Raw genomic sequence first — 16,146 nt, forward strand, 5'->3', positions numbered from 1 at the left:
AGACCGTCCCCAACAGGCAGGACCTTCTCACACAGAACCATGAGGAAATTAGGCACCCGGATCCCAGAACTCTCAACCTTGCGTTATGGCTCGTTCGGTCCTTAATTTGAATATCTTAATCTCCCACCAGAATGCATAGACATTCTCAGAGACATGCAGGACTACTACTCGTGCCTGTTACGCTGCTAAATCGAAATAATTTGTTCATTATTGTAATTCCACGCGTATTGATCCATTAGCAGCAAAAATACAAGCCATTGTCTGGTACCTCTTTGAATTACAAATTTCTGGTTTAGTTTTCACATCCATTAGACTACATCTAGCGACTGTAGCTGCTTAACTTGAGAACAAAGCGGTACAAAAAATGCCAGAAACCGGTCCTAGGAAGCTTGTTTCCGGTCCAGGAAAGGCATGGCTTGGCAGTTCGGGCGGGACTGTTCCCATGAGGCACAGGGTCAGACTGATTTGCATATGGCCATGTCTGAACTGGGGTGGCAGAGTGGGCTAAAGAATGGTGATGGATCAAACCCAGATCTGTTGACTGGGTGTGAGTGTTTGATTGATTCTGATGCTCCGTCCATCACCACCCCCTTTTGTACCGCTTAACTTGAGAACGGGCAACACGTTTCCCTATTCCAAATTTCTGTCATTAAAGCTTTCATGGAAGGTCTTAAGTCATTCCTCCTTGGTTCCCACCAGCAATGTTATAGAATCTTAACGTTGTATTAACAAGGTTAATGGGCCGTCCATTCGAGCCCCTCCACCAGGTTCTATCCTGGAAGGTAACGTTTGGTCGACATCACTTCCCTTAAACGTGTCGGTGAGCTTCAAGCACTAACCTTGGAAGAACCCTTCTTCCAAATACATAGAGATAGGGTTGTACTCCACACTGACCCTAGGCTTCCCCCAAAGGTGGTTTACATTTTCATCTTAATCTATTGAACTTCCTATATTTTTAACTCCACTTGACTTTGTTGCAGAATGGGCTTTCCATACATTAGATGTTAAACGCGCCCTCATGTACCATATTTACTGAACTAAATCTTTTAGAAAAACACAAAAGCTTTTTGTTGCTTACTGCAAACCCCATACAGGGAAAACCATTTCTAAACCGGGCATTGCTAGGTAGATTATTAAGCATCCAGAGATGCTGTGTTAAAGATAAAATAATCGTAACTGTCCCTCCTAGAGCTCATTTCACTTGGAAAAAAGGAGCCTCTTTGGGCTTTCTTGGAAGTATCCCTGTTGCTGATATTTGTAAGGTCGCTACATGGTCCTTGCCACATACTTGAACAAAACAGTTTTAGGAACGCTTTTCCAAGCCACTGAATTCCCACAGGGTAGCCTCCGCTATTTTGGGAGGACTGCTTTACAGTATGTGCACAGAATGTGCATCTACAGCTACAGGTGCCTCAAACGGAAAAAGTTACTTATCCAGTAAGCATCTGTTTTTGGCATACAGTGCTGTAGATTCACATGTGCCCACCCTCCTCCCCGGACACTTGTGTTAGTTGCAGTCAATTTAATTTCTTAATTCCTCTTTGAATGGACATCTTGTATACTGCGCATTTCTTTATACTTCATCCTCACCCACCAGGCAGGAAAACTATCTAATAATGGAGTCTGACTGTGCGCATTACAAGCAAGAGGAGGTCTGAATACCTTGTGACTCAAAGTACTTTCTTTGAAGAAAAACAACTTGCAGACATCGGAGCCCAACATTAGATGGCAGGATTGTGACTGGCATGTAAATCTACAGCACTACATGCCAGGAATAGATGCTGGTAAGTATCATTTTTCGGATATATGTAGAGATTTCTATGGACAACTATAACTATATATATATATATATATATATATATATATATATATATATATAATCATAATATTTTTTTTAAATTATTATTTATTAGTAAACCTACATCTGACCGAGGTTGGCGTTTAGGTCCAAGTCCTCCGTTTCCATTTTGAAGAAACGTCTTACTCTCTATGTAGATAAAACATAAGAATCTGGATTATGCTCTGTAGTTTTTTGGTAAATCGCTCTAAATAAACTAGATTGAAAAGCATGTAAATTCTCCAATATTTTTCACTAAAGTGTACAGTATGCACTGGAGCATTAAGACTGGAAGATATGAGTTGGGTAATACAAATTACATGTCTGTTGTACTGATCTTGTCCTTACAGTCTGGTGCAGTACAATATGCGCTATGATTGTTTTTCAGTCTGCCTTATTTAAAAAGCCATTAAACAGAAACAAGAATGCCAGGTATTGATGTGCAAGGTTTATTTGAAATATTTTTGAATTAAGGGCCTGGTGGAAAGTTTATTCCCAGTTGAGACTGCAGCATCCACTTTGCGGTCAGGACTATTAAGCAGAGGAGAGTTCTTTAAAGACCTCCGCTACTTCTTTTGAATTATGTAGCATTGAAATGAAGTGACCCTTTGTATTTCTTTTATTCGAGGCACTTGATTCACCACCCTTCACCCAGAATACGTTTTCCAATTAAAAACTAAAAAAAACTTGCAAAAAAAACTTGTTACTGTTCCAATCATTCCACCATATAGCCATAGTCTCTTACTCATCTATGAGGTAGACTAGGAGATATGTTTGCCTTGAACAGTTTTTTTTTTATTCCTTCATCCTGATGATCTAGCGGTCTGCATTTTAAACAGGTGTTCGGTCCGCTTTGAATCCATTCTGTTTGTTACACTGTCGGAGCAATGATATTATGTCTTTAAGAAAGAAAAGTTTCCTACTACTTGTATTCTGGAGTGTTTCCTAATGTTTTATGGAGGTCAGATGACAACTGGTTTAGAAATGTAAATCCAATTCATTTTGATAACTGCAGTAATATGAAGTTATTTTTAAGAAGTAGAGTTTACTACAGTAATAGTGCTTATTAAAAGCACCAATGGGGGTTAAGTAGTGAGGTGAAAGTTATTTGTAGATGATAAAAGCTTTAAAGAATGGGGAAGAATAGAAGCTCTGTAGACACCGAACACGATAAGTTACTGAGGTTAGCATCAGACATTTTTTATCACAATTGTATGGCACCTAAAATGTGTGTGTGTGTGTGTGTATACATACACACTTAATATCAGGTCATATGGCTTTAAGCGGTTGATACCTCACAGCTGGGCTCATGTGGCCATGTGAACATCACATTGAATATTGTTGCATGATCTTCGGAGTGTGGGCAACAGTCGCAAAGCATCTGTGAATACTAAGGAATTCCCTCTGCATCTTCACACTTCAAGACATCAAGGAGACGTTCATGAGCAACACCTTTCTATGATTACGAGGGAAACTGAGATGCACTTCTTTCTAAATACCCATTCTATTTGGAGAACTGTTAATATAATGCAGCGTTTAATATAAAATTGAGGGTGTCCGCATTTTCTAGAGCGACTCATCTGACAACTCATGATACAATGAATTGTCGCTATATGGTATATAATGAAAATGTGCATTTCTTTTTGTTTTGTCATGTAATTATCAAAAACACAACTGGCCCTCAACTGGCAGCAATATTGGCATTTAAAAAGGTTTTTAAAAAATTGTCTTTTTGTTTCATTTCTATTGAAGTGGGCCGCCAGCTCTACAGCTCAGGAGACCAGACTTCAAACCACCTTTTCGATGGTGGCAAGGTCCAGGCACGTTATGGAGGAGGTGTGTTCACGCACCAGGGTAGGGCAAATCAGTAGACCCCCCTAGGTGTTTGAGTTGCTCTACCAAGCTTGGTCTCTGCTTGGCTAGACCTATAAATGAGGACTGTATTTGTGTTGTTCTAGAATAGGGGTTTTAAAAGAAGATTGTGGTGGTGATGGCAGCACAAGCAAGCCTATTGTGAGAAAGTCGTCTAAAAGATCACATACGGGTTTGATAATTGTTAGGTTGATTTTACCTCCTCTCTGCGATGATTTGCATGTCCCCAGCCCTAAAAACATACTGAAATCTTAACTATACCAAAACAATAATTATCTGAAGTTTCTTTGTATCTGATCTTTTAAGCACAACTTTGCTTAAGAAGGAGGAGATGGAGAGCAATGTTTATGTAATTTTAAAGCCTGTAATGAAAAAGGAATTCCCCTTATTTCAAAGTAATGTCCAAATTGGATGAAAAGCAAATGTTCTCCCTCTCCTCTTCCTTTCCTTCTCTAGCCGCAAAAGTTAAACTATTGATTGTGTCAGTCTTTCGTTGAAAATAATAGCTTGCTTATTTGCATTTACAGTACCCCAACAGCAGGTGATCATGCAAGACTCAAAACTGATCCAGCACATGAATTCATCTGGCATGGTATGAAGTGTTGCATTTTGTATTTATTGAGTGGGGATAGGATGCCTCCGAGAAACTGTTGAGTGGTAAGATGTGAAAATATCCCGTTTCCCATCTGCATCATCAGTGTATATTTTATTGGGTAATAAGAGTACAGGATGGCAGCGACAAATGGAAGCTATTTGCTATTTTCTTGCTGGTACACACCTGCAAATGGCTGTATAAAGCATCAAAATTGAACCATTCTGCGTACATTATAGTGGAAACTTAATGTAGAGGTGTAAGGAATAGGAGCCCCGCCCACTCTCCGTCCATATTTGCCATAGGCATGTCATTGTCCATCCTAAATGCTGCCTTCTGATTCATCAATAGGCTTGTTAGTCCATCCTTAGTACAGCCTCCTTCATTTTTCACCTCCCATGGCGACTGGCCCCTTTACTTTGGTTGTTACACGGTATGTGTTAGACTGTGAGCACTCTTCTCTTTAATAATGAGGTTCTCCTACTGCAGGCATGTCATGCTTTGGTGCCTTCTTTACTCCTCTCGCCGTCCCTCCTGTTGTCTGTGCCTTCTCTGCTTGCCCTCCCGTTGTCCGTGCCTTCTCCTCCCCCCCCCCCCCCCCCCACCCCCCACTCTCTCCCCGCTGCTGTCCGTGATGCCTACCATTTGCAATGCAATAGGTCTCTTGTAAATGCGAGACCTATTGCATTGCAAATGCTTGTTGATAATTGGGTGTTTAAGGCATTTGTGTCTGTAGATAAATGTGCTTTGCTTACTTCCGCCATCTAGTGTCTGGTCTGGATATTTGCAGTTTGTTTTTCTTCGAAGAAGTGTTTTCAGTCACAAGGTAGTGACTCCACTTGGGAATGCTGCGCATGGGCATGACTCTGTTTTCTTTCAGGGGTCTGGTTCGGTTGTGTGCTCCACCGCTCTCCTGAGACCACTTCAGACTCTTTTCGATTTGTAATTTCTCACTTGTACCACCGTCGTTGATGTTCTTGGACGCGTTATCACGCTCTGTATTTCGAACAAAGAAAACCATCGCCCTGACGTGCTTCGATCGTGGCCCACTGGGCCTCTCCCTTCAGGGCTTTGCTTCTCTATTGGGCTTCATTGATGATGCCCTGCTGATGGAACAGAATCCCTTCCATTTCTGCCCGAGGCACTATTACAAGGACATGCGGACCGACCAACATCAGTCCTTCCACCTCAGCCTCGCCCCAGACCACCAGAAAGAACCGCGTGAGGCCTGCAAATCCGTTCGCTCAAAGAAATTCCTTAGGTATTGAAGAGCATGGCGCAGAGAAATGCAATGACTGGACTTGCATGAGGAATCTGTCATCTTGGCTCAAGATGTCGAGCCGGAAGAGATCTCTTAGGCCTCTTTTTGCAGAAGAAAAGTCCTGAATCGGAGTCTTCGATGGAGAAGATGTCGGCACCAGTCTCCCTCCTGGTCAGCGTACCGCGAGTACTGACAACCCAGTTCACACCTAAAAACGAAGCAAAACAAAACACTCCAGGTTGATCGAGCAAAAAGCTCCCTGGGCACCATTGCCATGGTTTGCACTGAAAACAAGATTCCGATGCCACACTATCCGGCTCGAAACTCTTGACAAAACCCTCCACCTCGGCACCGAGCCAACAGTCTTCGGCTCCGGCCCCTTCTGTACCAACCACTTCAGTACTAAAAGCTATCTAGTCACCGAAAACTTTGAAAATGCCTCCTCTGTAGAGCCCATCCTCCATAAGAAGGATGAGCTGGACGCCAAGCAAAAATGCATATTCATCCTACTGGGTGTATCCTGGCTAAAGCAGTGTTGCCAGCACCAGCTCCACTGCCACACAAGCGACTACTCCCCTTTGAAGAAGCAATTGATCAGCCTGTGCCATCTAAGCAGATACAAACTGACAAAGCAATCCGTCCTTAATTTCTTCCTCTTCCTCCTCCGCCACCTCCTCCGCTACCCTCTAGCCCCCTCCTCTACCATCTTCACCCTCTTCTTCACATTCACTGGGTGACCCACTTGACATCACTCCTCAGTTTTCCATAAGGGGAGCAAGACACGGAGGACTATATCATTTACGCACCACAGGCACCTGATCCTTAGCATCTGACGTGGACCCTCCAAGCGACACTGATTCAGATCTATACGCGGCCAGACCCTCACCTTCTGATGACATCACCTCCTATCACTAACTTATCAGCAGGGCCCTACATACCATCAGATACCCTTGCATAAGGAACCCTTAGAGGATTTCCTCTCGAGACCCTCTCCACCACGCATAGGGCGGCCCAGTATCTTCCCATGTTTAAGGGTATGCTTTAGTTTAATCAAAGCTGGACGAACCCAGAAGTGTTGGTACAATCACTGCCAAGCAGTGCTTGGGAACCCACTAGGTAAGTAAAAAGACCCCTCACACACCAACCTAGTTGCTGTCATGCTTCATCATAGGGGTCCCAACCGGGTGGCCGAATGCCCCCGGTTGTGCTACGACGCCTGACTACAGCGGAGCTGGTGTGGTGCAAAGGTGTGATGTGGTGAAAGTTTAAAAATATCTCTGAGTCCTTGCCGGGGAAAGTTTATTAATGGCGGCTCAGGATATGTTAAAAATAAAACTATGTGGTGCAACTACGAAAGAGTTTAGTTTCTAATAGTTGTCTATGTGGTTGGTCTACATGTTTCAGCTCACGTCAGGGTGTAGGGGGCTTTCGTCAGGACCAGTGAGTGGCAAAGTGAAAAGATGCCACGTGGATGGTGAAAAAATAAAAAGGTAATTTACCTACACACTCGCTAAGGTGTGTGGAATCGGTATCGGCTCAATGGCAGACACCGCAGCGAAAAAAGACCTGTGGGGAAAAGAAAACACAACACAAAGACATGTATAACACATAATTTGAGGTGCTAAGTATCGCAGCAACTATAAGATGCAATCTTACTTGTTGTGAGGAGATCAACACTTGCAGACGGACGTACCTGTGGCAACACACATACTGTGCTTGTGTGGCATGCTGCTGTTGTCTGATGCTGACTACTGCCAGGTGATAAAAAGGACGTAATGTGCCCTGTGAATAATATCGGTGAAAAGAAGCTGAGTCAGACAGGCAAGCGGGGTGTAAACTATACACGTGGGGTGCCTGGTGAATGCAGCAGGCAACTCTGGAAGTGATGCTATGAGGCCACTGACTTGGATGGTCGGGCTAAGTCGCAAACAGTACCCAGTGAGCGCTCAAAGGATTAGCATGCCGAGTGGCTGTACGCATAACTGGCAAACGTGCTAAGTACAAGGAGGGGCAGTGCCCCTGTGTGGCACGCTGTGGGGAAATGAGGAAGAAGAAAAAGAAATTACACTATGGCTGAGTGTGATCGCTGATCAGGATGAGGGAGGAGTGCGCTCCTCGGTACAAAAATTCTGTAGGTAAAGGAGTAATGACAGGCATGAGGAGCGGGATGAGAAGGGACTGAGCAATCCAGCAAGAAAAGCGCACGTCACCTTACTTGGTCATGAAGCAGCACTCGCATGGCACCTACTGCAGTCTCCCGGATCCCGGATGGTGTGGAGTCCAAGTTGGTGGGAGAATATATGGTGATAGAGGCCATAGGTTACGTGCTGGGAGACCTGTGATCGCGGGCTGGGCAGAGTGAACTGCGCATGTGCCGGGCAGAGACAGAGGTTGCACGCGTATGCGTGAAGGAAGCGGCAAAGTCGCGCATGCGTGGAGGGTACTAATCGGGCGCGCGTGCGCAGATGGGCTGGGTGCAACGAGCAAATGTGTAAAGGAACACATGTGGGTGTTAGCACGTAGAAAGGTAGTTTTGGTGCTGTAGGCATTTGTGTGAGCGACTGGCTGGCATGAAGTAAAGAGTGTCAACAATATCTACAAGTGGTATGCCAGCTCCGATTGGGACTGGGGGCTGCAGATTATGCCAGGCAGGTGGCAGGGTGCCTGGAGAGGGATGAGTTTTTAGGTGGCTACTGTGGGCCAAACCAGAGAATGAAAGCACGTGGTTAGGATCTCTTGAGGCTGTTCCAGGGGATATTGTCATTTAAACCAATGGTGTGGCTGGAGAGACGGTATATCCATCTCTGTTCTTGTTCTAAAAGGCGACTCTGGATATTGGGTAGGTTGTGGTCTAGGGCCTCCAGAACGACCCATCTCATATCATTAGTAGTGTGGCCTTTTTCTAGAAAATGGTTGGTCATTTTCGTGATGTTTTTCTTGCAGCGTATTGTGCTGCGATGTTCGCAGATCCTGGTTTTTACCTTGCGAGTGGTCATACCAATATAGGTGAGGTTACATGGGCACGTGATCCGGTACACAACATTTTCTGTGTTACCGTTCGTGTGTTTACGAAGTTCCCATGTTTTGCCAGGTTCAAGATTCAGGTGTTTGGTCGTCTCGGTGATATGGCAGACGCTGCAGTTGCCGCATGGGAAATGTCCTTTAATGTTGGGGAGACCCCAGGCGTTGAGGACAGTGTTGGTGGGTCTGGGTAAACAAGGCGGTCTGGTGGATACTATGGTGTCTTTAATGGTGCGGGCTCTTTTGTTTGATAGGAGGGGAGGTTCCCAGTTGAGTTTGCCCGTGTTCAAGATTCTCCAGTTCTTTTTGATGATTTGGGCAACCTTGTTGGTCACCGTGTTATAGGTAGTCACGCATGTTAGTGGCGGACTGGTGGGTTCCTTGATGTAGTTATCCAGTAAGCCATCGCGATTTTGGTTTCTCGCCCTTTTGTTAGCTGCCTTGGTTATATTTATTGGGTAACCTCGTTGGTGCAACTTGTGGCAGAGGTCAGTGGCCTGTATCTTGTAATCCTTGGTATCACTGCAGTTTCTACGGAGGCGAAGGAATTGGCCATATGGAAGGTTTTCACGGAGGGCTCGGGGGTGGAAACTGGTAAAGTGCAGTAGGGAGTTGCGGGCCGTGGGTTTGAAGTGAGTCTTGCTCATGAGGCCTCCCGAGGTTGCTTTTATGTCCAGGTCAAGGAAGGTGGTCTGGTGCCTGTCTGAGCTATGTGTGAACCTAAGATTGGGGTCGCACGTGTTGATCCATTCGCAGAAGGAGGCCAAAGATTCCTCTGATCCCTCCCAAATCAGAAGGATATCATCAATGTATCGTTTGTAAAATTTGATTTGAGGAATGTGTGGGAAGTAGTTATTGAGGAGGTGTTTGGTCTCAAAGTGGAATACATACAGGCCCGCTATGCTGGGGGTGAAAACGCTCCCCATAGATGTGCCGTACTTTTGTAGATAGAGCTTTCCCTGGTATTCAAAGTAGTTTTCTTTGAGCGCTAGGGTAGCGCATTTCAGTACAAAGGAGGGGGGAGTTCGGTATTGCCAGTTAGTCTTTTAGAGCCTCTTCCAATACTTTCAGAGTGTCATCTTGAGGGAGGCTTGTATACAAGCTCTCTACGTCAAGTGATACTAGAAAGGAAATGTTGGGGTCGTAGTGTATATATGCTAGGAGTCCTAGAAGATCCTTGGTATCTTTAAGGTATGTGCTGGTGGATTGAACCAATGGTTGCAGGAAATGATCACAGAAGCGTGATAGGGGTTCTAGTAGTGACCCGATGCCTGAGACGATGGGGCGTCCCGGGGGAGGGGTTTTGTTCTTGTGGATATTTGGAACAGTGTAAAAATATGGAATTTTGCCTTGTGTAGTTGTGAGGAATTTGGCCTCATTCTTGGAACCAACCTGTGCATCCACAATTTGGGTACGGTTGGAACCCACCGTTTGGACCCCCACCACCGTACATGAATCAAAACCACCCACAGTCTTTTTTAGGGAGAGGCCGACGAGGACGCGGAAGGAGACGCAGAGGGAACACGGTACACTGACAAGACAATCTACAGCAAGGTGCCCAGACAAGGAGCCAAACCAGAGACCAGCAACCAGGCCCGAGCACACGTTGAGCCTTGTCACCAATCTCTCCAAACATGTCTTAACATCTACAGAAGTAGCCATCCTAGAAAAAGGCCTTGGCTATGCCCCAACAACCGAACTTGACAAATTCAAACTGCACTGTGAACTGGCAGAATTCTTCTGCAAAATCAAGCTCAAGGCTTTCTTTGAGAGTGCCCCCGCACTCACTGACCCAGAAGACCAAGGGGATACCACCATCAGAGTGAAGTCCTCATTCGTGCCCCCACCCTGCTCCATACCACCCGAGATTTTGGTGTACGAACAGACAGTGTTTAAAGAAATAGAAGCACTCCAAGAACCCCATACGTTCCAAAACACTAGCAAAACAGAACGCATGGCCCTACAATCTCTGAAGAATAACCCAGAGATCGTTATCAAACCAGCTGGCAAAGGGGGAGGCACGGTAATACTCAACAAGGATGACTATCACCGAGAATGCGAGCGCCTACTAAATGACACCAAAAATGATGAGTTGCTCACACATGATCCTACTGCCACCCTGAAAACTCGCATACAATCCATAGTGGATGATGCGGAACACTCCGGCCAGATTTCCAAGAATGAGGCCAAATTCCTCACAACTACACAAGGCAAAATTCCATATTTTTACACTGTTCCAAAGATCCACAAGAACAAAACCCCTCCCCCGGGACGCCCCATCGTCTCAGGCATCGGGTCACTACTAGAACCCCTATCACGCTTCTGTGATCATTTCCTGCAACCATTGGTTCAATCCACCAGCACATACCTTAAAGATACCAAGGATCTTCTAGGACTCCTAGCGGATATACACTACGACCCCAACACTTCTTTCTAGTATCACTTGACGTAGAGAGCTTGTATACAAGCCTCCCTCAAGATGACACTCAAAGTATTGGAAGAGGCTCTAAAAGACTAACTGGCAATACCGAACTCCCCCCTCCTTTGTACTGAAATGCGCTACCCTAGCGCTCAAAGAAAACTACTTTGAATACCAGGGAAAGCTCTATCTACAAAAGTACGGCACATCTATGGGGAGCGTTTTCGCCCCCAGCATAGCGGGCCTGTATGTATTCCACTTTGAGACCAAGCACCTCCTCAATAACAACTTCCCACGCATTCCTCAAATCAAATTTTACAAACGATACATTGATGATTTCCTTCTGATTTGGGAGGGATCAGAGGAATCTTTGGCCTCCTTCTGCGAATGGATCAACACGTGCGACCCCAATCTTATGTTCACACATAGCTCAGACAGGCACCAGACCACCTTCCTTGACCTGGACATAAAAGCAACCTCGGGAGGCCTCATGAGCAAGACTCACTTCAAACCCACGGCCCACAACTCCCTACTGCACTTTACCAGTTTCCACCCCCGAGCCCTCCGTGAAAACCTTCCATATGGCCAATTCCTTCGCCTCCGTAGAAACTGCAGTGATACCAAGGATTACAAGATACAGGCCACTGACCTCTGCCACAAGTTGCACCAACGAGGTTACCCACTAAATATAACCAAGGCAGCTAACAAAAGGGCGAGAAACCAAAATCGCGATGGCTTACTGGATAACTACATCAAGGAACCCACCAGTCCGCCACTAACATGCGTGACTACCTATAACACGGTGACCAACAAGGTTGCCCAAATCATCAAAAAGAACTGGAGAATCTTGAACACGGGCAAACTCAACTGGGAACACTCCCCTCCTATCAAACAAAAGAGCCCGCACCATTAAAGACAGCATAGTATCCACCAGACTGCCTTGTTTACCCAGACCCACCAACACGGTCCTCAACGCCTGGGGTCTCCCCAACATTAAAGGACATTTCCCATGCGGCGACTGCAGCGTCTGCCATATCACCGAGACGACCAAACACCTGAATCTTGAACCTGGCAAAACATGGGAACTTCGTAAACACACGAACTGTAACACAGAAAATGTTGTGTACCGGATCACGTGCCCATGTAACCTCACCTATATTGGTATGACCACTCGCAAGGTAAAAACCACGATCTGCGAACATCGCAGCACAATATGCTGCAAGAAAAACATCACGAAAATGACCAACCATTTTCTAGAAAAAGGCCACACTACTAATGATATGAGATGGGTCGTTCTGGAGGCCCTAGACCACAACCTACCCAATATCCAGAGTCGCCTTTTAGAACAAGAACAGAGATGGATATACCGTCTCTCCAGCCACACCATTGGTTTAAATGACAATATCCCCTGGAACAGCCTCAAGAGATCCTAACCACGTGCTTTCATTCTCTGGTTTGGCCCACAGTAGCCACCTAAAAACTCATCCCTCTCCAGGCACCCTGCCACCTGCCTGGCATAATCTGCAGCCCCCAGTCCCAATCGGAGCTGGCATACCACTTGTAGATATTGTTGACACTCTTTACTTCATGCCAGCCAGTCGCTCACACAAATGCCTACAGCACCAAAACTACCTTTCTACGTGCTAACACCCACATGTGTTCCTTTACACATTTGCTCGTTGCACCCAGCCCATCTGCGCACGCGCGCCTGATTAGTACCCTCCACGCATGCGCGACTTTGCCGCTTCCTTCACGCATACGCGTGCAACCTCTGTCTCTGCCCGGCACATGCGCAGTTCACTCTGCCCAGCCCGCGATCACAGGTCTCCCAGCACGTAACCTATGGCCTCTATCACCATATATTCTCCCACCAACTTGGACTCCACACCATCCGGGATCCGGGAGACTGCAGTAGGTGCCATGCGAGTGCTGCTTCATGACCAAGTAAGGTGACGTGCGCTTTTCTTGCTGGATTGCTCCGTCCCTTCTCATCCCGCTCCTCATGCCCGTCATTACTCCTTTACCTACAGAATTTTTGTACCGAGGAGCGCACTCCTCCCTCATCCTGATCAGCGATCACACTCAGCCATAGTGTAATTTCTTTTTCTTCTTCCTCATTTCCCCACAGCGCGCCACACAGGGGCACTGCCCCTCCTTGTACTTAGCACGTTTGCCAGTTATGCGCACAGCCACTCGGCATGCTAATCCTTTGAGCGCTCACTGGGTACTGTTTGCGACTTAGCCCGACCATCCAAGTCAGTGGCCTCATAGCATCACTTCCAGAGTTGCCTGCTGCATTCACCAGGCACCCCACGTGTATAGTTTACACCCCGCTTGCCTGTCTGACTCAGCTTCTTTTCACCGATATTATTCACAGGGCACATTACGTCCTTTTGATCACCTGGCAGTAGTCAGCATCAGACAACAGCAGCATGCCACACAAGCACAGTATGTGTGTTGCCACAGGTACGTCCGTCTGCAAGTGTTGATCTCCTCACAACAAGTAAGATTGCATCTTATAGTTGCTGCGATACTTAGCACCTCAAATTATGTGTTATACATGTCTTTGTGTTGTGTTTTCTTTTCCCCGCAGGTCTTTTTTCGCTGCGGTGTCTGCCATTGAGCCGATACCGATTCCACACACCTTAGCGAGTGTGTAGGTAAATTACCTTTTTATTTTTTCACCATCCACGTGGCATCTTTTCACTTTGCCACTCACTGCACTCACTGGTCCTGACGAAAGCCCCTTACACCCTGACGTGGGCTGAAACATGTAGACCAACCACATAGACAACTATTAGAAACTAAACTCTTTCGTAGTTGCACCACACAGTTTTATTTTTAACATATCCTGAGCCGCCATTAATAAACTTTCCCCGGCAAGGACTCTCAGATATTTTTAAACTTTCACCACATCACACCTTTGCACCACACCAGCTCCGCTGTAGTCAGGCGTCGTAGCACAACCGGGGGGCATTCGGCCACCCGGTTGGGTCCCCTATGATGAAGCATGACACCAACTAGGGTGGTGTGTGAGGGGTCTTTTTACTTACTTAGTGGGTTCCCAAGCACTGCTTGACAGTGATTGTACCAACACTTCTGGGTTCGTCCAGCTTTGATTAAACTAATACATACCACAGGGGATACGGATGCACCCCATGCCTCCCTAGCTCTCTCATTGTTCTCTACATAAGGGTATGCTTTGTCATACTGATGACATTTTCAAAGACCTTGCACAAGCGTTTATCATTCCTCCCAGGGTCAAAAAGAAATGCAAGGTTTCACCCTCAGACCCGATTTTACAGAGGGCAGATTCCAACAGATTAACTTATCGATGCATTGGGTAAAAGAGTGGCTGCACAATCTGCCATCTCTAATACTTCAATCAGCTGTGCCCTTGATTCCGTAGATAATGGTGCACGGGGCATTAATGCCAGTGTACTATTACTCAGACATGCTTGCCGAAGCGTATCCTGCTTTAAGCCGGAAATTTGGCAAACCCCCTTTTCAATGTCCCATTTGACAAGGAACTTCTCTTTGGCCTACAAGTGAATGAGGCATTCACGAAAATGAAAAAAAGATGCGCAGGTCTCCTAATCCATAGGCGCACTTCAAATCCCATGGGGTCCTCCGCTGCTCCCCATATAGAGTTGGCGCCAAAACAAATCCGAATCCCCTACCTCCTATTACTGTGGCCAGAGTCCTCACTCCTCTCATTGAGAATACTATAGAGATGCATACAGGGTAAATAATGTAAAGGGTAGGGGCAGAGGTGCCTCCACTTGTGTGCTTCTCCCACCACTAAACAGTGACCCACTTCTCCTGATCACACTACGCCTGCCGGGGGAAGGTTACAAAGCTTTCTTCAAAATTGGCGGACAATAACATTGGACCAATAGGTGTTGTACATTTTCCAACATGGCTATTGTCTGGAGCTCATCAACACACCTTCAAACATTCCACCTCGCTCTCGCAAGCCCTCTTCGGAATACCAAACACTGCTCACACAGGAAGTCCAAGCCTTCAACATCAAAGGAGCAATAGAACCTGCCCCTGTACGATGCCAAGGGTTAGGAGTATACTCTCTCTAATTCTGAATTCCCATAAACAACGGGATTCTATGGCCTTCATTAGATCTTGGGCCTCTCAACCATTACATCCTGTCGGAGCATTTTCATATGGTCACTCTACAAGATGTGATCCCTCTTCTGCAACGAGGTGTTTTTTTTTCTCAGCCCTAGACTCGAAAGCCTCCTACTTTCATATTCCACTGCATCCTGCTCATCACAAATATCTAAGATTAGTTGTAGCAGTCAATCACACCATTTATCACACCTCTCTCGGACCATTTGGCTTTGGGCTCTACATCAGAACATTCATCTCTTGGCGGAACACCTTCCAGGGACAGACTAGAACTTTGCCGGTCTTCTCAGCAGGATGTGGCAGCAAGTCCACGAGTTTGAACTCCACCCTAAAGACCTCCTCCCTTACTTTCTCAAGTGGAGATTTCCACACGTAGATCTGTTCACTACCGCAAACAAATCAAAATGCCCATGCTCGGCATCCAGGTTGCAACACCCACTATCCAAGGGCAATGCTGTATGGATGAATTGGTCAGGGATATTTGCTTATGCTTTTCCGCCTTCTTGTATTTCTGGTTGAGAAGCTCAGGCAAACCTCCCTTACACTAATATTACTAGCCCTCACATAGGCAAGACAACCATGGTTCACAACAATACTGGACCTATCAGTAGTTCGGCACAAGAAGCTTCCCCTCAGGCCGAATCTGCTCATTCAGGACCATAGAGAAATCGGGTACCCAGGCCCCAAGGAACTAGATCTAGCGATTTGGCTCATGAGGTCAAAGTAACGTTACCTTAACCTCCCACCTGAATGTAAGACTATCCTTAAAGAAGCACGTAGACTACCTACCTGAGCTTGCTATGCAGCCAAATAGAAAAGATGTCTTTTACTGTCATAATAAAAGTATTGATCTGTTTAATGCTACTATACAAAACATTGTTGCATCAGGATTAGTGGGGAATTAATATAGGGAAATATGAAATTAATTTGAGCGGTGGACATGTTAGTCTGTTAGTTGGATTCAAAAGGATAGTGGAGGTATAAGAGAGGGGAGGCAAGAA

The 16,146-nt window shown here is 45.9% G+C and overlaps 1 protein-coding gene across 4 annotated transcripts in view; it reads left to right on the plus strand.

Annotated features, from left to right (window-relative positions):
* The window catches only part of GTF2A1 (general transcription factor IIA subunit 1), a 208,313-nt gene that overhangs the window by 55,636 nt on the left and 136,531 nt on the right, over nucleotides 1-16,146 (plus strand). For 2 of the 4 annotated variants that reach the window (XM_085626607.1, XM_085626608.1), the window contains exons 4-5: nucleotides 3,590-3,691; nucleotides 4,237-4,301. In XM_085626607.1, coding sequence (XP_085482733.1) covers nucleotides 3,590-3,691; nucleotides 4,237-4,301 — 167 coding nt within the window. The remainder of the gene's footprint in view (nucleotides 1-3,589; nucleotides 3,692-4,236; nucleotides 4,302-16,146) is intronic. The other 2 variants (XM_085626609.1, XM_085626610.1) reach the window with 2 other exon arrangements.

This window comes from Triturus cristatus, chromosome 9 (assembly GCF_964204655.1).
Source record: "Triturus cristatus chromosome 9, aTriCri1.1, whole genome shotgun sequence".
NCBI classification, from domain to species: Eukaryota; Metazoa; Chordata; class Amphibia; order Caudata; family Salamandridae; genus Triturus; species Triturus cristatus.